We start from the raw sequence: 25,145 nt of genomic DNA, 5'->3' as shown, positions 1-25,145 counted from the left end.
GTATCTCTGCGTAACCCAGTTAGGCGTCTCCTGTTTGAAAGAGATATGGTTAGAAATATGCAGATCTTTGCTTATCTATAACCGTATCTATTTTGAATTGTCCACGTTTTTTTGGATAGCCAGAGGATGCGTAGATGGGGTTAGTTTTCATGGTCTGTTCCGATCCGATATAGAGTTTTGGCACTACCTTCCTGTTGTTCTCTGGATACATAATCTCCCTGTTGGGACGTGTATTTAGAGAACAGCGGGGAGGTGCTACCGAAATTCTATCTCGGATCAGACCAGACCATGGAAACTGACCCGATGTATGCATCTTCGGGTGGGATTAGGACCTATCCTTACCTATTAGATAGTAGGAACGACATGTAGATGCAAGTTGATATTTATATTTATTACTTGGTGATATATATTAGAGAGGATGGATGACCGTGAATGGATGTACTCGGGCCACCGGAGTCACAGTGAGGTTACTAGAGAATGGGTTGAGAAGACCGAGGCTTTCATCAAGCAATCATTTGACTAGGCTCTCGGAGCACGTGTCATTTTTTGTCCCTGCAGCAAGTGTAACAACAGAAAAAGGCAGACAAAGGGGGCAATGACTACACAACTAGCTAAGAATGGATTTATCAAAAACTATACCCAGTGGGTCTACCACGGTGAAGCCGGTCGTGTGAGAGAGGAGGTGGTGAGACCACGTGTTGAGGGTTATAATGCTGATGCCGGGGTAGTAGCTTGGTTAGATGACTATCACCAAGCACACTTCGCTGAAGGACATAGGGAGGAGGAGGAGCCAGAGGAAAGCGCAAAGGCGTATTACGACATGTTGTCTATGGCAACGAAACCCCTTCATTCCCACACAACGATTTCTCAGCTAGATGGGATTGGACGCTTAATGGGCTTAAAGTCTCAATTCAACCTGAGTCGAGAGAACTTTGATGATATGTTGACAATTATTGGCTCCATCCTTCCAGAGGGTCACATTCTGCCATGGAACATGTATGACTCGCAGAAACTCCTTCGTGCACTTAAGATGCCGTATGAGCAGATACATGCTTGTCCGAAGGGTTGCGTCCTCTTTAGAAAAGAACACGAGGAAGCAAAGTACTGTCCAAAGTGTAATTCATCTAGGTATCTAGAGGTAGACTCTGGTGATGGTCAGAAGAGATAGAGTCCATTCCCCATGAAAATCCTACGGTACCTTCCATTCATACCGAGGATCCAATGGCTATTCATGACTAAGGAGTCCACGAAACAGATGACATGGCATAAAAATAGGAAAAGATACAATCCTGAGAAGATGGTGCATCCATCCGATGGTGAAGCATGGCAATACTTTGATCACATTCATCATAACAAAGCTAGAGAGGCTCGTAATGTACGTGTTACGCTGGCAACAGATGGGTTCAATCCTTATGGAATGATGGCTGCCCCATACACTTGTTGGCCCATGTTCGTTATCCCCCTCAATCTCCCCCCTGGCGTCGCCTTCCAACGACAGAATGTGTTCTTGTCGTTGACTATTCCTGAACACCCGGGGAATAACATGGGTGTGTTCGTGGAGCCTTTGTTTGATGAATTGGTCCATGCTTGGGACCATGGTGTATGGACATACGATCGAGCTACAAAGACAAACTTCACCATGAATGTTTGGTACCAATACTCCCTACATGACTTCCTGGCATATGGGATATTCAGCGCCTAGTGTGTTCACGGGAAGTTCCCATGCCCCGTATGCAAGGCAGGTCTGCAGTTCATTTGGCTGCAGAAGGGTGGCAAGTATTCTACATTCAACAAACATCGACAATTCTTCCCTGCTGAGCATCCATTTAGACGAGACATCAAGAACTTTACTAAAGGTGTCTTGGTTATAGACCCCGCACCACAGATGATGACTGGTGCCCAGGTTCATGATAAAATAGATGCTCTCCGGATAATAACGTCTTGTTTATGATCCAGCAAATCCGATCTTATTGGTTTACTCTGTTGAATTGTAGGTGATTATGCAAAGATGACGGGCCGCAGAGCTTTGCGGGCGGTCAGCTCGCTTTACCAGAGGACGGTTGGTACACCACGAGTGCCCTCAGATGTCGATGCAGCTGAGGGGTTGTGTAGGAGGAGGACGAGCAGGAGGCTGAGGGCGCCGCCGCAGTAGCCTGTAGCACCAGAGCCTGAGGAGGAGGAGCGGGAGGACGAGCGGTAGGAGGGTGAGCAGGAGGATGAGCAGGCGCAGTAGGGCGAGGACGAGCAGGAGGACGAGGCAGGGGGTTCCACTTCCTGCGGATCAGTGGGTGTCTACCAGCGTGGTCCGACAAGCCTACCTGTGTGGCCGATACCTTTTGCAAGACGCCCAGTCGTTCAACCCATTGGGCAAGCGTACGTAACTTTACATTTTATCACTGCTATATTTTATATGTTGAGAATCACAATGGAAACTAATAGTTTTTCTTAATCACTTACGCAGGGCTTGGAAGGTTGTGGCTGCAGGTGCTCACAAAAGGTTGCCCAATGGCATCCTTGGTCTCCTCTGCAGGGAACACTTCCTAGACTTGGTCGTGTTAGCCTCAACTACGGAGCCGGCCTACACGTTCGAGCACTACGTCACCACCCCTGATGCTCCGGACGAGAGCGGCAAGGTGTACGGCAGCAAGGCGGAGCGGGTGATGATGGAGTTTTGGGTAAGTCTTCCTCCCACTACATTGCTCAATACATTGCTTTCGTCAGACTTTCTTGAACTAATGTATTGATAAATCTTTTCTATATGCAGGACTTCTTCAGATGCGCCGATCAATTCGATGATAAGGCGGCTATGGTGTTGGCCAAAGCCTGTAAATAACGCATCATAGACATGCATTACAGGCATGGCTTCAGGACATCATCACTTACTATGCGGTCTATCTTGGTCATAAGGTCAAGAAAGAAGATGCAAGAGGAATGACGCTGACCCGAGAGCAGTACATGAAGGTAAATATACAACATCAATATTGATTTCTTCTGAGATTGGGTAGGCTTGAATTGTTCTTATATATCTCATATACTTGATGTCCTGTAGGTACCTCCATATTGGTGCGCCAATCGCACGCAGGCCTGGATGATGATGGTCGACAGGTGGTTGAGTGGCGATTGGGCGGAGACGCACGCCCTCCGGGATCGGCGTTTGTTGATGCTAGGTGCAGCACACCATCAGGGCAACCTTTGTCTCGACGGATACGCAGCTAGATGGGTACACAGCTTCATTTATTCTTTCTGACATTTATTCCTGCATGATTTATAATCGTCTTGTTGTTTTTTCTCGCAGTCGGCGTCACATGGGGGCTAGCCATGCGGATAGCTCAAGGCATGGGCTATGGCCCACAAGGGCAAGGCGACGTCTAGCATCGACTAGAACCCGGAGGACCCAACTGAGTCGTTCACCAATGAGAGCAGCCCCGAGCGCCTCAGTCAGTACATTGAGATGGCAAGGATGGTCCATGGGCCAGGGTACGATCCGACCACCGCGAACCTTGATGGCGAGATCGTCATGAGTGTGGGAGGAGGCAAGAAGCATGGGTGGTACTGGATTGGCAATAGCACGCTCGACTCGTCCAGAACTCCCACTCTCACCCAGATCCGGGCAAGGAGCACGAGCGCAAGCCCGGCCATACTCCCAAGGCAGGAAACTTCGACGCACCGTGTGGCAGCACTACAGGTTATTTCTGTTTTATTTGTCGTTCATTGGTTTTACATTCCTCGAAATTACTTGTAACAATAGGGTGAAACGTTATAGGCCCAGCTAGAACAAGAGAGGAAGGAACGGGAGGAATACCAGGCGAGGGTGATGGCTGAGCGGGAGGCCGAGCAGATGAGGTTTGACGCCTTGGCGGCGTACGTGACAAGTCTTGGCGCCTCGATGGGTCATTCACCGCCACCAGAGCTGTTCGCTCCTCCACCTCCTTACCAATTTACTCATGTGAGTTTGACTTCTCTACCACAAACTCTTTACCGTGCATGTCGGCCATCGTGCCGTTGATATGTGGTGGTCGGCCATCGTACCGTTGATATATATGTGTGTGTCGGCCATCGTGCCGTTGGTTTCTTGCAGGTTTTGGAAACCTCACCGTGCAGGGGAGGTGCTGCTGAAATTTTGACTTCTCTAGCCTTAGATTACAATTTTATACCTAGTGCTGCAAATTTTATCTGTATTTTGGCCTTAGTATTACTATAAGTACTAATTTTTTTTCTTCTTTGTGCAGAATCAATCGACGGGTTCGAATGATGTGCCTCCCAATCCACAACTTCCGCTGCATCAGCCGGGCTCGGGAGGGTCGGGGTGGGCAACTTGGGGATGAGACTGTTGTTATTGATGTATTATTTCTGCACTTATGAGATGAATTATATTGTGAGACATGTGATGGACTTGTGAGATGTTTTGATGGATTATAATGTGAGACATGTGATGTTGGTGATATATTGTGAGATGTATTTGGTGTTTGTGATATATGTGATGTTCGTGATGTGTTGATGGTATTTGATATATGCATGATTTGTTTGTGTGGCTGGAAAGTAAAAAAAATTAAAAACACACTTTTTGGACAATTTACCGAGCGCCCGGGCAACGGCCGTCGGCAAAGAGGCAATGCATGGGAACCGGCAAAGGCCCGTTTGCCGAGAGCCTGGCAGGCGCTCGGCAAATCGTCCATTCTTTGCCGAGCGCCCGGCAGCTGGGAGCTCTCGGCAAAGAAAACAATTTTTTTTGAAAACTCGTTGCCGACGGCCGCTCTCAGCAAAGAAAACAATTTTTTTGGAATTTCTTTGCCGACGGCCGCTCTCGGCAAAGTAATAAATATTATTTTTTTAGAATTTCTTTGCCGACAGCCGCTCTCGGCAAAGTAATAAATCTATTTTTTTTATAAAAAATTCTTTGCCGACGTCCGCTCTCGGCAAAGGCTCCGTCCAAGATGGACGTTTCCGTCGCGTTACCGTCATGTGACTTTAGTTTGCCGACGGCTAGGTTTGGCACTCGGCAAAACCTTTGCCAAGAGCACGGGAGATGGCTCTCGGCAAAGGCTAATTTGTTGGAAGGCTGTTAGCCGTGAGGCCTTTGCTGAGAGCGGCACTCGGCAAAGCCTTTGCCGAGAGTCAGGGTGGCTTTGCCGAGCGCCTAGGGCTCTCGGCAAAGGTTGGAGATCTGGTAGTGCATGTTCACCATGAGACAAATGTTCGTTTAAAAAAATTATTGAAACCAGAGAAGGGCCGGTATCGCGGAGCTTTGCTCCACCATCCATGGCGGACATGTTTTGGGGAAACTTAAAATTCGTCGCTTACACTTGATGGTTTGCAACAGGGTCTCGTCCAGAGGCTAGATAACAACTAGGCGCACTCATGGCTGTGAGGAATTGGAATGGGAGGCATTGGGGTGGATGAATTTTGTAAAACAGCAAAGGGCGGACGCGGTTCTATTTTTTTAGCTTTTACAGCCGAACTGCGTCAAGGTGAGGCCGGGGTTTGGCGACGACTCGGGTAGGCTCCAGCCTCCATGGCATGTTGAGAGCGTCCCCATGCCGGTGTGGCAAGCGCGTGCACGGGCCATGTCCACTACAAGAATCCTGTTAATCCGTCATGGAAAATTTGATGGTTTCAGAAATCATCACAGATTGAGCATCATGGATTGAGCTGCGTGACGGTTTGTCGAAAACCATCACAGATTAACATAATCGGTGACGGTTTTAAACCGTCACGATAGAGCCCGAAGCCTAGTTAGTCCAGCCCGAGCCCATTTCCTGTGACGAAAAATAACCGTCACGGATCAATTGCCACATCATCATACATGCTTACGTGGATGCCTCCATAGATGCTTACGTGGATAATGATGTGGCAGCCTAGCCCATTTATTAACAGCCCAATATAAAAAATGGCCCACTTTTTTAGCCTGTTTTCAGCCCATTTGCAATCTGTTTTCAGCCCACATACATCCTGTTTCATCCTATTTTTAATTTATTTTTCACCGATTATTATAGCACATAAAAGATTCAGCCCATTATTATAGCACATACGACGAACATTAAGTCCATAAAGAAAAACAGCTCATTTTCAATTACATACAAGTTTTCATCGCACATCACATACAAGTTTTCATCCAGCATTACATAGAGTTATCATCCAGCACTAAAAACAACAAAAAAATAGGTTCGAACAGATGCATTTGCCCTCTTCTCTGCTACTAGTTCCGTTTCCAGTATGGTAGCCTGAAAAGACAAAGACCAAACACCGTATTTAGAAGCAAGTTTATGACGCCTAATACAACTCGAGCAGAATTGAAATAGCTTGCAGTAGATGCTACATGAGGAAGAACGCCCTACACAGGAAGCTTCTTTGTGATCCTTAAACTGTACACTATATAATAATATATAAAATACATTGTCGTGCTGCTAGTCAGATATTCTATGCTGCACAAAAGAGCAAGAAAGAAGACCTCGCCGAGTTGAATGAACCACAAACCTGAAGGCAGAGTAATTCTCTGAACTTGTCAAGCTTATGTTGTTATCGATTCTGAACTAAATTCATACCCAGAAATACAATTAGACAAGATTAGGCCCAAATAAAAAAGAATGGTGCCCAACTGAACAAACCAGAGCTGTACACATTAATTTGTCAACTACTGCATCTTGACATGGACTTGCGAAGCTGAGAAATTACAAAGGCCAAGATTCTGCACATACTCTGAAGCCAAAGTCGATCTTCTTACCTGCTGTGGCTGTCGATCTGCTTACTCTTGGAGGCAGTAGAACTGAGCTGAAACAGAAATACGAACATGGGCTGAGCAATAGAAGGAACATGACAGCAGAAACACGAACAGTACGAGAGGAACAATCTGCAGTTACTTGATCAAACTTCTGATCAGCAGATTATACAGATTAAAGGTCTTGTAAACACTGAAAAATACACTTCGAAAGATCCATGATTTTAGAGTTAAGAGGAGCTTACAAACTCCTTTCTAATAGGGTGTTTGTCAGGGTCAATTCCTGATCACCTTAGACGAACTGCAAAATTCCGCCAAAAAGAAATAAAATCTGACAAAAAATACTAAGCTTGTGCAACAAGGACAAGCAATTGCACCTTACATTGTTGGATGCCTCTCTGTCCAACGCTAGTTCAAAACTAAACTAAATTATTATTACAAAATTAAAGCACAAAATTATGCAGCATTCCAGTTCCTGAAATAAAGTATACTAAAAAATGGTGACATACAGTAGGTTCTTGCTAAAACTTCTGTCACGCTGACCAGAACAAGAAAAATGTTATTAGTAAACTAAAGTCAAATCATTAACTGCCCAAAATGAATTTCTGAAGGGTTTGTAACTGAAGAATAGGATTGCTAACTCCTATCATTCCTGTAACCTATAAACCCGCTCAATCAAAGACTGCCACCCAACTTTAAATTTTCAGTCTAGTGTACAGCTTGCATCACGCATACACTCCAGTAGTCCGTCCACGTCAAGCAAGCAAGTCAAGCAAAGTACAAAAGAAATAACCTTGTAGGCACTTCGTCGAGCAGGTGCTGGACGTCTTCTGATCATCAACTGCAGTAGGTATTGGGTGTCTTCTGCTCATCACCTGCAGCAGATCAAGAGGTTGGGGAGCCACCCAATGCCGGTGCTGCTCGCTCGCACGCAGCCTCCTCCAGAAGGATTCGCCCGGAATTGCGTTCGTCGTACAACCTCTTTGTAACCTAGATGCAGAGATAGGCAACGCATGTAAGAAATTCTCAAGCCCAAGCACATCAGCGTATAGCCCTGCAGAGAAACGGAGCCAATAGCGTGAGTGTGATAAATATGTATCAGGGTAAGCAGGGCAAAGGCAAGCAGCGCACCTTGTGGTTGTTGGGCAAGGGGCATCAGCCGATTTTGGAATGACCAGGGGGCTGCCTCATCACTGAGAGAGAGGCATCGATGCCAGGACAAGGAAGGTCGGCGGCGCCACCACTCAAGTCACGCCGCACGGACAGACATTCGCTCTCTCCTAGTAGCGTCGAAGGAAGGCAGCAGGGTCACGCCGCCGCCAGATCCACCATGCCCCCGGCCGAAACGATGCAGCCATGCCCGATCCGTCGTGCCCCCAGCCGGAAAAGAAACTCTGCTACGTGAATCTCTGCATTTGCTGGTGAGAACCGCAGCTCCCTAGCTGGATCCGCCCTTGGGTGATGGGAACTTAAGAGGGGCGACGGTGGGATGGGCAAGCGGTCGGCTGTGGTGGGCTGCTGTCGCCTGCCTCCGTGCGCCATGCCCCAGCCTCGACCTGCGCCAATGGCGTGGGAGTGGACGGCACTGGCTGGGATTGGGCGTGTCGCGCTAGGCAGATGGATGGGCGGGGTTTGAGGTCGGGGGAGGCGGCGGCTGATGGATGGGCACAGAGGAGTGAGGAAGGCCGAAGTGGGTGTGTCGTGTGTTAGGTTTTTGGCTCGTTATATATGCAAACTGGTATTGGGCCGTGGGCTGGATATCCATACTCAAGATCCTGTATATTGTTAGTGGTTGTGCACTCTTAGCGACGATTTTTAAATCCGTCATAGAGAAACCGTCACGGATTAACAGATTTTTGGTAGTGGTCGCCGCGGCGGGGGTAGACGAGCACGTGCTCCTAGTCTCACCACCGCCGCTGCTACGCCGGACCGCTGGCCAAGCAACGCCCTGCTACTGCTACGTTGTGCTCGTCCACTGCCACCGTGGTGCTACTGCTGCGTTGCGCTTCCCCGCCCCTGCCGCGCCCCTTCACCCGTCCACGCCCGTCCCCACATGCCAGTGAGCCTGTTAGTCTATGTCTCGACCCGTTTGGACTATTTTGGCATCCGAACAGAGTTGACCTATACGATCGTTTTGGGAATTTAGGGACCGGGATGACAAAGCAGCACAAGTTTGAGGACCGCCGGCGTACTTCACACATGATTTTCTATATGAAGGCAATTCGATCTGAGTTACATTTCAAAATAAAAAACCTATCACGGTGATGAAACTTTTACAATATCAGAGTACTTTTCAATGAGCTTCCACGTTAGCATCAATCAACGAGATAAATATATACACTTCGATTTGTTCCGACAGTTATTTGTGTCAAGATAGGAGGCTCCCATTGTAAAAGAGCAATGTATATCTGAACCCCTCTTCCATCTCCATGAAGTCTGTAAATGCCTTTGTGCTAGGGTCGTAGAATAGAACAACTTCTCGACGACGAAAGCTAATGTTCTCCGACACGCTGGACCACAATAATATTGTGCCATCCACCAAGACACCCAATGGCTTAGCAGGTCCAATCTGATACTTGGGCATTGGTATCATATACTCCTTGACCCAGACACTCTTGTCAGCATCAACATTAGCCATATGCTCGTGTACGAGTACTTGTTCACGAGCATGAATACCTCATGGACGAAAGCTAAGGTTCCCTTAGCTCGACTAGAGCAAAGTGCTGTATCTCCTCTTCCTTGTCATGATCCAACCCCAGTGCAGGGCCATTGATCACCTCCGCCTTCCACTCTTTGCTCTCTAGGTCAAAAGCAGCTATGCGGCTCGGACCCACATCATCGTCTTCATCGAGCTCGTCAGTCATGAAATAGACAACCCCATTGACAACGGCCTTGTGGTTATAGCTCCAGCAGGTATCAATAACAATGGGCGGTGCCGACCTTTGCCTCCATGTCAGCGGCTCTGTGTCGCCGCTGCTGCCGACGACATCGGCATGTCCATCTAAGATCGTGGCAACCTCGCAGAGCTGGTGGGTGCCATCGCCATCGTTGTCGTCAGGTTCATGCAGGCGGACGACCTTGAAGACGCCAGACGGATTGGCACGACCAAGGCTGTTGATGTAAGTCGTGATCTTCAGCCAGTCAATTGGATCGCTGGTGCCGAAGGCTCGCCCCGCCGCCGGATTGATGATCATGCCACCATCCCTTCCGTCAGCGAAGATGAGGGCCGGTCGCGTGGGCAGCTGCGGCGGCAGCGATGTGCCCCTCGTGATCTCGAAAGTCTTGACAACGTTGCCGTCCATGTCCATCACCCGCACCTCCGGCAGACCACAGCGGGCTCCGTTGAACACGCCGACGAGGTGCGGATCGGCGGCGCGGGATCTCTGCTCGGCGACGAAGGCAGGGTCGGAGATGAGGTCGCGCCACCCCTTGCACACGCACCGGAGGCGGCATAGGACCTTCGTCGGTAGCCTGGCTAGCACGTCGAAGACGATGTCCTCCGGCTGGGACACGCCGCCGTCATGCTTTGGTCGTTTCGCTTCCATTATCGTGTGTGTGTACGTATTCCTCGCTCGCCAGCAGGAACCATCTGCGTGCTGCGGCCGCAGATGGAAGTATATATTTTCCGAGATATGAACACAGGCCGGGTCAGTTGAGTTCGAGTAGAATACGGAGGTTTTTGAAAAAAAAAATACGGAGTCCGATCCGTTTCCAACTTCCAATGATATTCAAACAAATGACGGGCAAACAAACGGACCCAGGCACCATGCTAAATCTGTTGTAATAGAAAACGTGTAAATTAGTACAACTCTTGGAAAATTAATTATCATGCTACATATCTCAAGAGTTTCCCATATCTCTTCTCTATCCATATATTTTTTTTTTTGCAAAAAAGGAGAAAAACTCATCTCTAAGGGCACTCCCAATGGCGGCATATTAATTATAGTTTCTATCCTTATTAATTGCCATGCCAACTCAACGAAAATCTGACGTGGCGATCTAATTAATTAAGAAAGAGAAGAAAATTTGATGAAACCGTTTCCTGGATCGAGAAGAAACCACGTCAACTCGTCGTCCGAGGCACCAAGAAACCGCTAATTTGCCGTTGGGAGGAAATGAGTGATTTCTACCGGCGGCGCCCGCGACGAGACTTCCGCCTCCGCGCTCGCTGTCACGCCGCCGTCGCCCAGGCCGCTCCGCCGTCGCCTAGGCTGCCAAGGTCGCGCCGCCGTCGCGCAGACAGCTCGCATCCGCACAGGTCGCGTCGCCGTCGCTCAGGCCGCTCGCGTCCGCACAGGCCGTGCCGCCGTCGTCTAGGCCGCGAAGGTCGCGCCGCCGTCTCCCAGACAGCTCGCGTCCGCACAGGTTGCGCAGGCCACGCTCCACGACGACCTCCATGGTGCGGGCGAGCACAAGGTCATGGCTGGTGACGGGCCAACTGGCGAAGCTCGCTGACGACCAGGGAGTCGAGCTTGCCGCGGCCGGTGGCTCGGTCCCTTGCATCGCTGACGTTCGTAGCCTCTCCTCCTGCTAATTCTCTCACCTGTGGCTCCCGGTCTCATTGAGGAAGAAGAGAAGATGGACGTAGTCAGGACGGAGGAAGACAGCACGAACGGCTCGGAAGAGAAGTAGAGAACAGGTGCATGGAGGAAGGGATAATGGAGATAGAGAAAGAATGGTTTGGTATTTATTACACAAAGACTCTACCATTGTGTGGGTTAGTTTCTACACATGATTTTCGCTGACGTGGTCTTCTTGGATATCGTGCATGATTTCTACTATTGGGACTGTCCTGCTACAAACTACATATAGTTTCTATACCTATTAATTTTCATAGACACTATATATAGAAACCATGATTCCAATGGATAGTTTCTACAGAACAACTTTTTATCCAATCACATAAACTCTCTCTCTATTCTCTACCAATCACATCCATTCATGTCTTGGTTCTCGTGTAGACATGGTTTCTAACTTAGACCCGGTTTCTTTGATTTTTGTTCTCTCTCTTCAATAACTACCTTGCCACGTCAGCAAAACGCTTAGGTGACAGTACAATTAATGTTCATAGAAACTATAGTAGTTTCTGCATTGGGAGTGCCCTAAGGGCACTCACAGTGCAGACTCCACCATAAAGGCTATCCCTATTAAATACACTGTCATGTAAGTATTTTGCTGACGTGGCAAGCAATTTAATGAGGAAAGAGCCAAAAACGAAGAAACGACGTGTAACTTAGGGCATGTACAACCCACAGACGGGGGTCGTCTGCAACACCCTCGAATCTAGCAAACAGACAGCAAAAAAGATAGGTCGTACAATGGAGAGTCTGTTGCACTGTCTGCAAAGCTGTTTAATGCTTTGCATGTAGCTAGATCAACCGTGAACACTATTTTGTATACCATTGTGTTGCTATTTAATAGAAACGGATAAAAATAAATTAGATGAACATGAGTATAATATTTATTTTAAAACCATCAATATAAATTAATATAAGTCATATTTAAAAAAAATGGAACAGTATGTACGCCTGCACACTAGTTTCAGAAATCAACATGACAGCTCCATACATCAACTTAGCTCCATACATCATGAGAGGAAACAAAATCATATGGCAACTCAGCTAATTTAAAAGAAAAAAATTGATAGCATGCAACAGGCTGATATGATCTCAGTCCTTGTCCAATTTCACAAAAGTAACTCGCAACACTAATAGAGCTTGGTAAAAATTAGTAACAGCAGCAGCATACTCAGATTTTCAGGTAGAAGCATTGGTCAACTATGAGGTTCATTCACAACAACAACAAAAATTAGAAAGCATATATAACAATTTCATGTAGCAGCTTCATGAAAGGACAAAGGGCAGTCCTAACTTGCTATTCAGAGTTTCAGTAACTTGATGAGATCACATAATTGATTCAATCACCTACTCTGACCAAGCATTTCATTTCTTCACCAAGTCAGCAAGCATTAGTTTCCATCGAGCAGCCAAAGCACAACAAAGCCAACATTTCTCTAAGCTAGTTGAGACAGATAGATCAACATGACAGCTCCATCATCATAGCTCTACACAAGAAAGTTGTTATTCAGTCTGAGAGTATCATAGCTTTCTAAAAAATAAGCTAGTTCAGCCATAACAAATTCATGCTACTTTCAGAAGTGAATGTAGTTTTCAGAACAGAATGTAGTTTTCAGAACAGAAAGCACTTGATAGCATCCAATTTTCAGAAAGGAAGATACGCATATAGGTACTATTTTCTAGGAGTAATGTAGGAATCATCAGTAACCTCCTTCAAGAACTCATCAGTTTTGTCAATACTCAATAGAATGAGCTAGCAGCATTCAGTTTTCTAAAAAAGGCCTGATCATGATTCTTCAGAACTGACAGTAGAAATGAATTAATAGCAGCAGCTAGCTCATAGTTACAAAGGCAATTCTATCATCAAGAATCGCCCAAGCCAGTTGAAGCTACACTGAACACAACACACACTATTTTGCTAGCGAGCAAGCGATTTACTCTACAAGCGAACCCACGCAAATCTCAGGACACCACACGCGCTCCAGATCCACCGAGCACCTTGTCCCTATGAAATTACTGGTAGCAGGCTACCTAGCAACAGGCTCACGGCGGCCGGGATGGAGCTCGCCAGTGCACAGCCCGTGGTGCGAAGGAAATGTCGAATAGGAAATGGAGTACTATTGAGAAATGGAGTGATTACCATCCCATGATGCATTCCAAGCTGTGGAACGCCCAAATCCAGGAGAAGAGGGATCACCGCCGGCCACATCCCACCAAGCTAGAGATGGTGAAGAGGGGAACAGAAACCAATCCATGGACGACGAAGAGCTGGGGAAGCCACCTCCGCTGGATCCGTCGATGGAGGATGGCGCCGTCGCCGAGACCACCGGTGATGGGGCCGCAGCAGCCGCCGCAGCCAACACTGACGGAGGAGATATGGAGACGGAGATGGATTTGGCGTGGAAAAATCCCGCGCGCGCCCAAATCAGCTGCTGCCTGCGCGCGCCCAAATCGGTTGTTGCCCGTGCGGGATCCGAGCGCGCCGTCGACTCTTGGAGACGAGGCCGTACATCGTTGCTGCGGCGTCTATTCCGCCTCGGAGCACGGGACATGGCCGTCACCTCGCGAGGCGACGGGGCGCTCGTCTCTCGGGCAAGTCGAGGTGGTTTTTGCAAAACTGGCGCCGAAGAGACGAGTAAAATACGAGCGTTGTACGTGCCCTTAGACGCCGAGTCTTCCATGCATTCGAGGCTGGAAGAAATCAGCAGGCTCGCGTTGGGGGCGGGTAGAGTTGAGTCGATGGATCTTGTATGCCATGGTGCCGCCGCTGCCGCAACTCCTCCCCTTCCACTCGCGCGCTCGCTTCTCCCATGCGCCATCTCCCACGCTCGAGCCGGAGCCCGCCACTTCCACTACTACAGCAATCTTTATGGTGACGGGCGAAAAATATTAACCATGACGGGCAAAGAGGCCCATCGCGGCCAAGAGGTCACGGTTAATCGTGACTTAACCGCGGCGGGCACCTTTGCCCGTCACGGTTAATCGATTAACCGTGATGGGCAGCATAACGCGCCCGCAACGGTTAATAATGATTAATGTGATGGGCTACAGAAGCTGCCCGCCACGATTAATACTGATTAATCGTGACGGGTGGTGTACTGTGCCTGCCACTGTTAATAATGATTAAGCGTGGCGGGCTCCTTAATATGCCCGCCTTGGTTATTATTTTTTTGTTTTTTAAAAAATAAAATACAGCAGCGAATTTGAATTCAAATCGAATCCAGAATTCCCGCATGCCAGGTCTCCCCGCGCGCGCTCTCTAGCTCTTGCCCCGCGCTCCGGCCGTCATTGCCGCAAATTTTGAGGACTCTGCGCCATTTCCCGTGCTCTGCTCTACCTTCTCCCGCGCGCCGCCCCGCCATCTCACGCACGGGGATACAAATCGAGGCCCCCTGTGCTCAGGTGCCGGCTCTAGAAAGGGATCCCAAGTCCAAATCGAGGTATGCCCCCAATCCCCCATGACCTAGCATCCCCAACTGATCTCCTCCCAACAACAATCTTTAACCCAAATCTCGAATCAGGGATGAAAAACCGATTAACGAAGTCTAGTTCACAGCGAGGCAGTGGTGGATGTGGAACCCGATCTCTGTCTGTTCGTGGTCCTGTGCCCTCTGTTACGACCGCAGGTGCTTCTACAACTCGGAGCCTTCTCGCTGGCAGCGCTGCAACAGCAGGTGTTGAAACGACCTGATTTCCGCGAAGGGAAATCCATAGAGTCGAAGTGTATTATGACCATTGTAGATCATATTACCCAAATTCCAGTCGAATACCACAACCATACAATGATAATATCATAGTACAAATAGTGCGGAATTACATAAATTATTATATCGCCGCATTGGCGGAATCACAAGTAGTATTCATTCAGAACAGCTTGAAGACAAGATCGCCAAACTCGAGCATAGGAACAAACCCCTCAACCGTCAAACTCCTCAGCAGAACCTGTGTGCCAAAATTTATCAGTACGATTTGTACTGGCCACTCCCACCCTATGATCATTGCTTTGTGGAAATTGGATGCAAGTTGGATATAATCAAAAGGAACCTATAAGGCTGGGGTTTCCTATGTATTAGCATATCAAGTATATAATAACAGTTGGTCAAGTTTTAACACCATTCCCACACCAATTCCACCCCATTTCCGTCCAGAGCCAGGTTTCGATCCTGGGATCGATATACCACCATCTCCACATCATCACCACATCACAACCATACCATCGCTCAGTCGACAGGCCAACTCCCTCTCGGCACTGTCTCATGGCCCGTAGCCCCTGGCTACGTCCGAACACTCACTCCTAGGGGGAGAAGAGAAGGACTCATCTCGCTATCTAGTTTAAGCGAAACCCAGGAAAGGTCCATAGCCAACAAGTCGGCATATGTATCGATCGATCAACCATACACTCTATAGAGGTTTTACATAACCACAAGATCCGCCTTCCTCGCTGACCGTCGTCAACTGGGCTAATTTCGACCGCTTGCTAGCCTCGGATACTGCCACTCTACCATTCAGCCCTGGTACACCCCAAGTCTAGTCTAGGGTGGCTGAAACTGTGAGTCATGAGTCGGGTCCACAAGGTCTCTATGAAGTCTCGGAAGGGTGTGGGGGAAATCCTCCGCGCCCCGTACCTCCGTCACACTGTCCGCTATCAACCTAGCAGTAGTGGCAATATCCTACCAAGTAGTCCGGCCATCCCGCACCATATAGGGCAAGTGGTACGTAAGGCTTTCCGGTGAATCTGAGTACTAGTAAGTCCTTAGGGGTGACCAAGCCAGAATGTCTTCATCAGGGTTTCCATTTACCGTGCCACCACAGCACCTCCACCCTGGGCTCCTCCCATCACAGGTTCACACCTAGGGCCACCTCATATACCATTTACCCACCACAGGTAACCATTTCCAAGGGTTCCCAGGTAGCACCCCACAGCAAGACTTGCCCCAGGCTCATCGTATATTCCAACTTGGTCGACACAACCCTCACCCTCCACACACCCAAGTCACATACGCAGCACTCTCCCCATAGTCCAGATAACACCAGTTTCCACCACGCATCAATGTTGTACAAGCGTAGTAGAAGTAATAAGTAATGAAATATAGCAGCAAGCGTGTGACTAGCCTAACAGCAGGGTGAGCAGGGGTAAGGTTGCGTCAAGGTAAAGGCCATCAAGAAAGCATACTACCATGCAAGTCGTATCATAGTGTGATTATAACAATAAAGTAAAGCAATAGCAGTTCTATATTAGCCATGCGTAATAGGTGCTACGAGGTTGGGTGGGATGTGGCACCTTCAGTGAAGTCATCTCCATACTCCTTATAGTACTCTTGGTCTTCGTCCGTCTGGTTCTCCTCCAAGTCTGCATACGATCGAATTATAGTCGCGTTAGCGACGTCCATAGAATAGCACAAAGAAGCAATGAAAATTCAAAAGAGCCAAATGCACTCAAACATGGGTTCATTGCGTAGAGCTCGATTTTAGATGAATTTTGGTCCTGGTCTTGTATTTTTCTGAGTTCATATGAATTAGTTATGAATTTCCGAAGTTTAAATCATTTCTGAAAATAATAAAGGCTGATTAATTCAGGGCTGACATGTGTCACACTGTGACTGGTCCACGTGGCATGTAGGGACTTGGAGTGGTGTATCAGCTGGTGAGGTGGTCGGAGAGGTCGCCGAGGTGGTCGGAAAGCTTGCCGAGGTGGTCGGAGAGCTTACCGAGGTGGTCGGAGAGATCGCTGAGGTGGTCAGAGAGATCGCTGAGGTGGTCGAAGTGGTCGCCGAGGTGGTCGGTGAGGTCGCCGAGGTGGTCGGAGAGATCGCCGAGGTCCCCGACGCTGGCGTGGTCTCATCTTCGGCATGACTTCAGCATGGCGTCATCAGAGCTAAACCACGGCTGACAGGTGGGTCCCGCTGATGTCAGCATGATGTCATCATCTCGGTTGGTCACTGACAGGTGGGTCCGGGGTCAAACGGTGACTGACAGGTGAGGCGCGGTTCATGGTGAACCCGCCTACGTTGGTCCATAGACCGTAGAGCCGGTCTATGAAGGACTTGGTCCACTTACTCCTTCCCAGGGTTCGGTTCACGTGCACCAAGTGCACGGACGTGTGGCCGGCGAGGGGAAAATCCCCATCTTCTTCCCCGACATGCTCCTGCCGGTGGTGAGCTCACCGGCGAGCCTCTTGGGCGGTACTGGTGCGCGATTAGGGTAGGCAATAGCTTCCCCATGCCATGGCGAGTGCCCCGGTGAAGTTAACGTGGTGGCCGGGCGGCCCCAGTTGGCTAGCCGTAGTGGCGGTGGTCCTCGTACACCGGCGAGCGGCGGTGTGGTGGCTGTGGCGGTGGTACCGAAGATTGGTGGTGTGCACGAGCTCCCCGACGCTGCTACGGCCATGGCGAGCAGGTCGAAGGGGCTCCGGGAGCTCTCAACGCCTCCGGCCACGGTGGTGGGGGCAAAGCGGAGGCAGTGGCGCTCTGACGAGGTGTGGTGCGGCAACATAGGGCTCCGGTGGGCTTCATCCTCGGCTAAGGTGAGCGTGGTGTGTCTTTCGTCATGGCGGAGCCAGTCAGGGTGTCAACGTCGCCTTTACCGCGATGTAGAAGACGCGGTGGTCTCGCCATGGTTGTGCTCTGGTCATGGTGAGCGCGTGCGTGCGTACGATGCGTATGCATGGCATGAGTAGAGCGCTCGGCGCTGGCGTTCCCGAGCAGAGGGCTCGGCGTCGCCCCCTTTCTTCCCTTTGCTTCGTGTTTCCGTTTGGCTCAACAAGAGGGTCGTGGTGGTCCTTCTATGCTACCGGTTGGCTAAGCTGGAGCAAGAGCTCGTGCTCCAGCGTGGTCTGTTCATGGCGTCCAAGAGGCTAGGTGTGGTCGTGACGGTGTTCCTGAGCTGCTAGGGGTCGGTGAGGCCAGGCCTTGGGCTTGTGCGCGTGCGGTGAGTGTGCAGCGTGTCCAGGAGCGGGAATGCTCCGCCTCTGCGTCCCCTAGGTGCGGGAACACGGTGGCGTTCATGGCGAGTACGGCTAGCGTGGTGAGCGGCGAACGACGTGGCTCACCGTAGGGCTCATGGCGGTAGGATGGCGGTGCGGTGGCGAGGCGAGGCCGTGATGAGGCGATGTAGTGCCGTGCCGAGCAGCTACGTCGCTGTAGCCAATCGGGGCGGCGCTCCTGGCTCCGACGAGGTCCGGTTCCACAGCGGCTTCCTTCTCCTCCTTGCTTCTCCCTCCTCCCTCTCTCTCGGCTTGACGCTGTGTGGTGCTGTGCCACCAGCGGCGGCGGCGAACGGGCTGAGGGTTAGGGCTCACGGGCGTTGGCTTTTATAGCCGAGCTCCAAGGACTCCAATGGCGGACAGCGATCGGGCGGTGGTGATGCGTGCGGCGCATCCGACGGCCCGCGTGCGGTAGCGTAGGCGCGGCACAGGGGGGAACAGGGTCATGCTTCTTGCGTGACCCCCTGGCCCGCACCTACCACACTGGTCGGCCCCTGGTCAAGGAAGAGGTCGGTGTGGGGAGGAAGATGATCCTGTTGCTAGGGTGGCTGACGCGTGGGGTCCGATTGGCAGCGGGTGCGGCTCAGGCGCTTGGCACGTTGTGGCTGTGTGTGGCGCATGATGGCTGCCGAGCGGGCCCGGCTTGTCGGCGGCTGTGCGCGTGCGGGCGGCGACGCTGGGCCGGCTTCGTGGGCTACGCGCGTGAAAGGGCAGGCGAGGCTCGGCTGGGCTAGCTGGGCCGGTCAAGGCAGGCTGGGCTGCTGCCTCCCTCTTTTTTCCTTTTCTTTTTCTGTTCGTTTCTCTTTTCTTTCTTTTGCTTCGATTCAAATTTAGTTAGAGTTTAAACTTGAGCTTCGAGTTATGTAGTGGGTCCCACAAGGTGTTTCAAATGGTGGTCAAAAATACATCCCATATATTAGGGTTTATCATAAATATTAAGTAAGTTAGTTAAACATCACATAAGGCAAAAGAATCCAAATCACAAGTGGAATTAAGGATGCATGCATGATTTGTTTATTTAGGAATTTAATTACACATGTGGCATAAAACCAAACCATGCTTATGAGTTTAACCCAGTTAGGTCACATCTAATCCAAAACTAGGGTTTGGCTTCTACGTGTGTCACTCAACATCACATAGGGTTTAAACAAAAAAAATTTGTAGTTGTGATTTTTGGTGTGTGGATTTTTGGGTTGTTACAGGTGTTGCTGTTCCTGTCAGTACTCCTCCGGTCATCAGTGCTTCTCCCTTTGGTGGAAGGTGGCCAACGTCATCTCCTAGCAAAGGGTATGTTGTCAGAGCTATGGTCTATGGATCACAGATTGTTTATGTGCATTGTAGTTATAGATTTTAGTCACAGCTTTGTTAACTAGATGAATTGTGTAGATGGCATCTCTGAACAGATGTGCAGAATGTATGTATGCATAAATGACATATCGTGGCGTTGCTAGGCATGCCAATTAGATAGTAGTTCTTTTTCCTATATGTTGTTCTCAATTTGACATATCGTGGTGTTGCTAGGCATAGTCCTACATAGGAATAATGACATGTCTTTTCTGTCGCAACAGATGTTGAGCAATATGCCAATCACGCATGGAAGTTAGAAAATAATCCGTGGTGCTCTTAAAGTGCTTCTCAAGTTTATCTGCATTCCGTGGATTTTTGTAACAAGTGTTGTATGGCAACATGTGCTATTTTGGTGAAGATATAATTGATTAGAGCATGGAAATTCATATGGTTGCAGGTTATACCCACAAGGAGGGTTCTCAAATTTTCTGCAGTCAAACCCATTTGCTAACCATCCTAATGGGAATGAAAATTTTCACTTTGTTGGTGCTGGAATGAGTCAGTATTCAATATCACCAGCTGACCTGGGTGCTACAAGAACTCCCTCTCCAGCACAGCAAACTGATGATATAGTGGATGATTTAGATGCAGTAGATGAAACAAATGACGTCGATGAGGATTCTAGAACTCAGCATGGTTTGAATTGGACGGTCCTTGATGACAGATGATTGGTAGGTTGAAACAATTATCTCCATGCAGACTTGAAGATTAATGGTTGTCCATTGATTTTTTGTTGTTTCTGTAGGCCACTTCTTGGTTGCATAATTCAAAGGACCCAGTAGATGAAAATAGCGAGAAGGCAGCTGCTGTATATTTTTGTTAACTCAACCACCTGTATAGTTTTGTTATTTTACTAACCCATTCTCATTCTCATTTTGTAACAGTTCTGCTTGGAGGATGATGGACATGGAGTTGTGCAGGATGACGATGGATGGCTTAATATTATCTAAATATTATTATTATCTATTTAGTTTGCAATTCATATTTAAGTTTCTCTTGCTATATATTGTAATGGATGACTCATGGCTATTATCTAAACTTTTGTCGATGTTCTGTGGAGTATGTTTGCCCGTTCAGTCATATATGCATTGTGTTTGCCATTTCAGTTATTATATATACAGTTCAGTCATATATGCATTGTATTCGAAGTTCTGTATGCAATGTATGCTTCTGGTGATATATATCATGTATGTGTCTTGGTCATATATCCTTTAGTTCAATTGCCGTCTGATCACATCCACCATATTTTCGAATGCTTCTGGTGATATGCTGCTATATGGTTATTGCAAGATGTTGAGAGGTGTAGGGTGGATCACATGGTAATTTGCGACGCTGATCAGCTTTCTTTGTGTTGCATAATAAATTTCTTTATCTATAGAAACTACTAATAATACAAACTTTGCATTATGGAGCATGGTTTCTTGTGATGGAGTCTTGGAGCTCTAGACTCTATGGATAGAGTCTGCATTGAGTGCCCTAAGAGTACCACATATCCCTTGCCCATCTTTTGGCAATTGGCAAATAGTCCAGCATCGTGCATAAAAGTGCATGCATACTTCTTCTAGTGGAAGGGTTTAAATGCGTACACAAACAAATTCTGAATTTCATGTGAAAAAAGCGCAAGAGAGAAAGGTATGGTGGAAGGGTTTCAATGCGTACATAAACAAATTAAGAGTTCCCGATGCAAAACATAAGACCAGATTGTGGGAAAAAAAACCAAAAACAACTTTTGGAATAAAATATAGGAAACTCTTGGAGATAGCATCTTTTTTTCTTCCCATACTACTTTCAGAGTTGGCAAACACAATGTTTTGGATAACAAAATGTGAGGAACTCATGGAGATGCTCTTAGGCCAATCTCAGAAGGTAGCTTCACTGTGTTATTTACAAGACTGCCATATCATATGGAGAAAATGAAAAAAAAAAGAATACAACATGCGATCTCAATGCAAAGTTTCATTATATGCAAATTTTATGACTCAGAGACTGCTAACTGAGGCTCCACGAAGCTACAAAGGTCGATTAAACTTTTGCTCAGATGTATGAATGTGTGGAGAGTTCTAAACAAAACATGCGGTAGAGATGGAGCACACGTTTTTTTACAAGTAATTTCTTTTTTTTCCCTCCAGGTGAAAACAAAACATGAGCACGAAATTGCGCCGACAGCATTTTGTAAATGCTGTTACGTTTTCAGATAAAGAATCTGTCACCAAATTGCAATGAAGCTTTTCAACCACCCTCATTTATGACTCATTTGTTCTATGTATCATCGGACTTGGTCCACACACAAATATTGTCTACCTCATATATGCATTATATTTATTTGCGCTACTACGGTAGTTACAAGTAATTTGATTTATATTCGGGGTGATTTTCCACAGTTACTCCGTATTTGTCTAACATAGGAGGTTCCCAGTGTACAAGACCAATATATCACCGAACACAATTTCTATGTCCCTGAACTTTGTAAACGCATTTGTGTTAACGTCGTAGAATACAAGGACATGTCGATGATGATAGCTTATCTCCAACTCGCTCACCAGGAATAATATCCTGCCACGTACACCGTCTCATCTTGGATCCCAAATGCTGGGCCGTCCAAAAACTGAGAAAACTGTAATTCTCAGGCATGATTCTAGCTATATATAAGCAAAAAGAAAGAAAACTACTGCATCCTAATCTCCGTTGGTGGGTCCTTCACTTTCTCATTTCTCCCACTGCTGCGCACCAAATCCCAGGAGGTCCGCTTAAAAAAAAATCCCAGCAGCATGCAGTGGCGCACCTATAAACAAAGTTAGGGTTTTCACAAAAAGAATCTGTCACTGCAATGGAGATTTTGCAATAAAATTTCATTGCACACACAAATATTGTCTACCTCATGTCTGCATCAATTAGTATGACTATGGACCTTACATGTACTTTCAGCTATTTCCTCCTCAGCTATTTATCAAGAAAGGAGGCTCCCAGTGTACAAGAAAAATTTATCACGAAATTCCTTTGCTACGTCCACGAACTTTGTAAACGTCTTTGTGCTAGGGTTATAGAATACAAGGACATATCACGAATCGTCATACCCGGCTTTGTTTTGCTTTGTTTGGCTCACCAGCAATAATATTGTGCCATCATCTAAGGATCCCAATAGCTTAGTCGATCCCCAGGTTCCAGGCATTTGTATGGTACACTCCATGATCCATACACTCTTGTTAAAATCGATCAAGAGCCAGACGATGGCATAGCTGTGGTCATCATCACTGGGCTGGCGTAGGAATTGAACCAAACCCAAGGTTCCTTTGAGCTCAATTAGTTCAGCGTACCGTGTCTCCCGTTGGATCCCCAATGCTGGGCCATTGATCGTCTTCCACTCTTCGCTCTCGAAGACGAAGGCCGCTATGCGGTGCAACATACAAAAAGCTTGCGGCAGGCAGTAGACGACGCCTTTGACTGTGACACTACTTTCATGCCACCAGCTGGTAGCGAAAGGGGGAGACGACATTTGCCTCCATCTCAGCGGCTCTGCACCGCCATCAACGATCGTAGCGACCTTGCAGATCTGGGGCGGTAGATAATCTTTAAAGTACACGACCATGACCTTGAAGGCGCCACACAGAGTGGCGGGGCGAAAGGCCAACAGGGCCCCCGATGGAGCGGCATGGCGAACGTCGACGGTGCATGCATGCCCGGCAGCAGGATCGATGATCATGAGACCAGTACGTGCATCGACGATGAGGTTGTTGGGCCTCGTGGTGGCCTGCTGCAGCACGCTCAAGGCGTCAGTGCTGTCGCCGTGCTTGCCCAGCAGCAGCCGCACCTGGAACACCCTGACAACGTTGCCGGCCATGTCCATCACCCACACCTCCGGCCGCGAGGATGATCTGTAGAACACGCCGACGAGGTGCGGGCCAGCGCAGGATCTCTGCGCGGCGACGAAGGCCGGGTCTGAGATGAGGGCGCGCCAGGCCTTGCACACGCGCCGGAACCAGCAGAGAGCCTTCGCCGGCACCCTGGAGAGCACATCGAAGACCATGTACACCGGCAGAGACACGCCGCCGTCATGCTTCTTTTTTCTTGGAATAACCGACGTCTTGCTTCTCGCCCTCACGCGAACCATGTTGGTGCACCGGCTAGAGTTGGAATTATTATATTTTTCCAAGACATATTTTACTCCTACATATACTAGTTAACATGCACGTGCGGCACGCACGTGCGTAGAAGATATATGCTGTTTTTATTTTCTATTTTCTAGTTTGATTATTTTTATCTTCTTTTTCTATTATTTGCACGTTTTTTTAATCCAACATTATTTTAGATTTTACATGTAAGTTTCTTTTTAATTTTTTATTCACATAAAAAAGGGCAGACCCAGTGTCGGAGGCTCCCACATGAGTGGGGTTTAGGGAAGGGATAAACCGAGGCAAGCCTTTACCCCGCAAAATTTGCGGAGAGGCTGCTTCGAACCCACGACCTGGTGACTCAGTGAGATAGCTCTCACCACTGCACCAGGCCTGCCCTTCATTTTTATTTGTATTCATTTGTTTAAAAAAAACTTTATATTGTTCTTAGCTATGTTACACTACTACAGGATGGCCTTGTTGTCCCGGACGGTAACGGCCTTTAGTCCCGGTTACCGTGCCGGGACAACGATCCCGGGACTAAAGGTGGAACCTTCAGTCCCGGGTCATCGAGCCGGGACTAAAGAGGGACCTTTAGTCCCAGTTGGTGTTACCAACCGAGACTAAAGGCCCTCCAGCCGAGCAAACGTGGCCGCACCCTTTAGTACCGGTTGGTAACCCCAACCGGGACTAAAGGTTCCTTTTCTTTTTCTTTTTTTTGTTTAATTTGTTTTCAGTTCAGTTACACATATTTGTTTAATATATAATATGTTTTTATGTACGTATTCTACGCTGCTAATATAAATACACGCACGCATATAATTACATCTAATTCTCATCTCGAGCATTATTATATTCGAATAAAGTATGAAACTATATATATTATAGATATATATGTATATATACAACACTTTCATAATCTTGTTCTCGAAAATAACGATATCAATAAACATTTAATTTACATCATTTATTCCTTAGGATCAAAGTAGAACTCGCCATTGGGATTTAACACTTTTCTAGAAGAAATCCTGCTATTGACTCTTGAACTGCTTTCATATGGTCTTTTTGTATGACCCTTTGTTTCAACCATTTAGTCTTGCATTTGAAATAAAAGGAAAAGTATTAATACATATATATATATATATATATTCATTTAAAAATAATAAAAAAATTGATATATACGTACTCTGAGGACATCTTCAGGAGTTCTTCTTATGTGCGCAGTGATAAATTCACAAACGTAGTATCCACATAAGTTATTACCTGGTTGCTGCCGCAAACACCACTGTATGAGAAGAAAATTATTCTCATCATCTCACACGTAAATTGAAGTACGATATAGTAATTAAACACGTGGGGAAGTATATATAGTACAACTTACTGGTATTTCAACTACATTAAGTGGTGCCTTGCAA

General features: G+C 47.7%; 2 protein-coding genes, 1 long non-coding RNA gene and 1 pseudogene across 4 annotated transcripts; 1 reads left to right on the top strand and 3 right to left on the bottom strand.

The window, feature by feature from the left end:
- The first annotated feature begins 418 nt into the window (after nucleotides 1-418).
- On the top strand, nucleotides 419-4,325 carry LOC136507174 (uncharacterized; annotated as a pseudogene).
- Nucleotides 4,326-6,043: 1,718 nt separating this feature from the next.
- Nucleotides 6,044-8,395, bottom strand: LOC136509093 (uncharacterized). 2 transcript variants are annotated; one of them, XR_010772224.1, is made up of 3 exons: nucleotides 7,847-8,395; nucleotides 7,509-7,769; nucleotides 6,044-6,768 (listed from the first exon to the last, which is right to left on the bottom strand). It is a non-coding gene; the product is annotated as an uncharacterized lncRNA (long non-coding RNA). The 2 variants fall into 2 exon arrangements; XR_010772225.1 differs by having other exon boundaries at nucleotides 7,509-7,705.
- Nucleotides 8,396-9,405: 1,010 nt separating this feature from the next.
- On the bottom strand, nucleotides 9,406-10,260 carry LOC136507173 (uncharacterized). The gene has a single exon (XM_066501975.1). The coding sequence runs from the start codon at nucleotides 10,258-10,260 to the stop codon at nucleotides 9,406-9,408; it is 855 nt and encodes a 284-aa protein (XP_066358072.1).
- A 12,419-nt stretch (nucleotides 10,261-22,679) lies between these two features.
- On the bottom strand, nucleotides 22,680-23,729 carry LOC136507172 (putative F-box protein At1g30920). The gene has a single exon (XM_066501974.1). The coding sequence runs from the start codon at nucleotides 23,727-23,729 to the stop codon at nucleotides 22,680-22,682; it is 1,050 nt and encodes a 349-aa protein (XP_066358071.1).
- Between the last annotated feature and the right edge of the window lie 1,416 nt (nucleotides 23,730-25,145).

Source organism: Miscanthus floridulus, chromosome 15 (assembly GCF_019320115.1).
Source record: "Miscanthus floridulus cultivar M001 chromosome 15, ASM1932011v1, whole genome shotgun sequence".
Lineage (NCBI taxonomy): Eukaryota > Viridiplantae > Streptophyta > Magnoliopsida > Poales > Poaceae > Miscanthus > Miscanthus floridulus.
The sequence above is the reverse complement of the archived record's forward strand: the minus strand, read 5'-3'. Positions and strand labels throughout refer to the sequence as shown.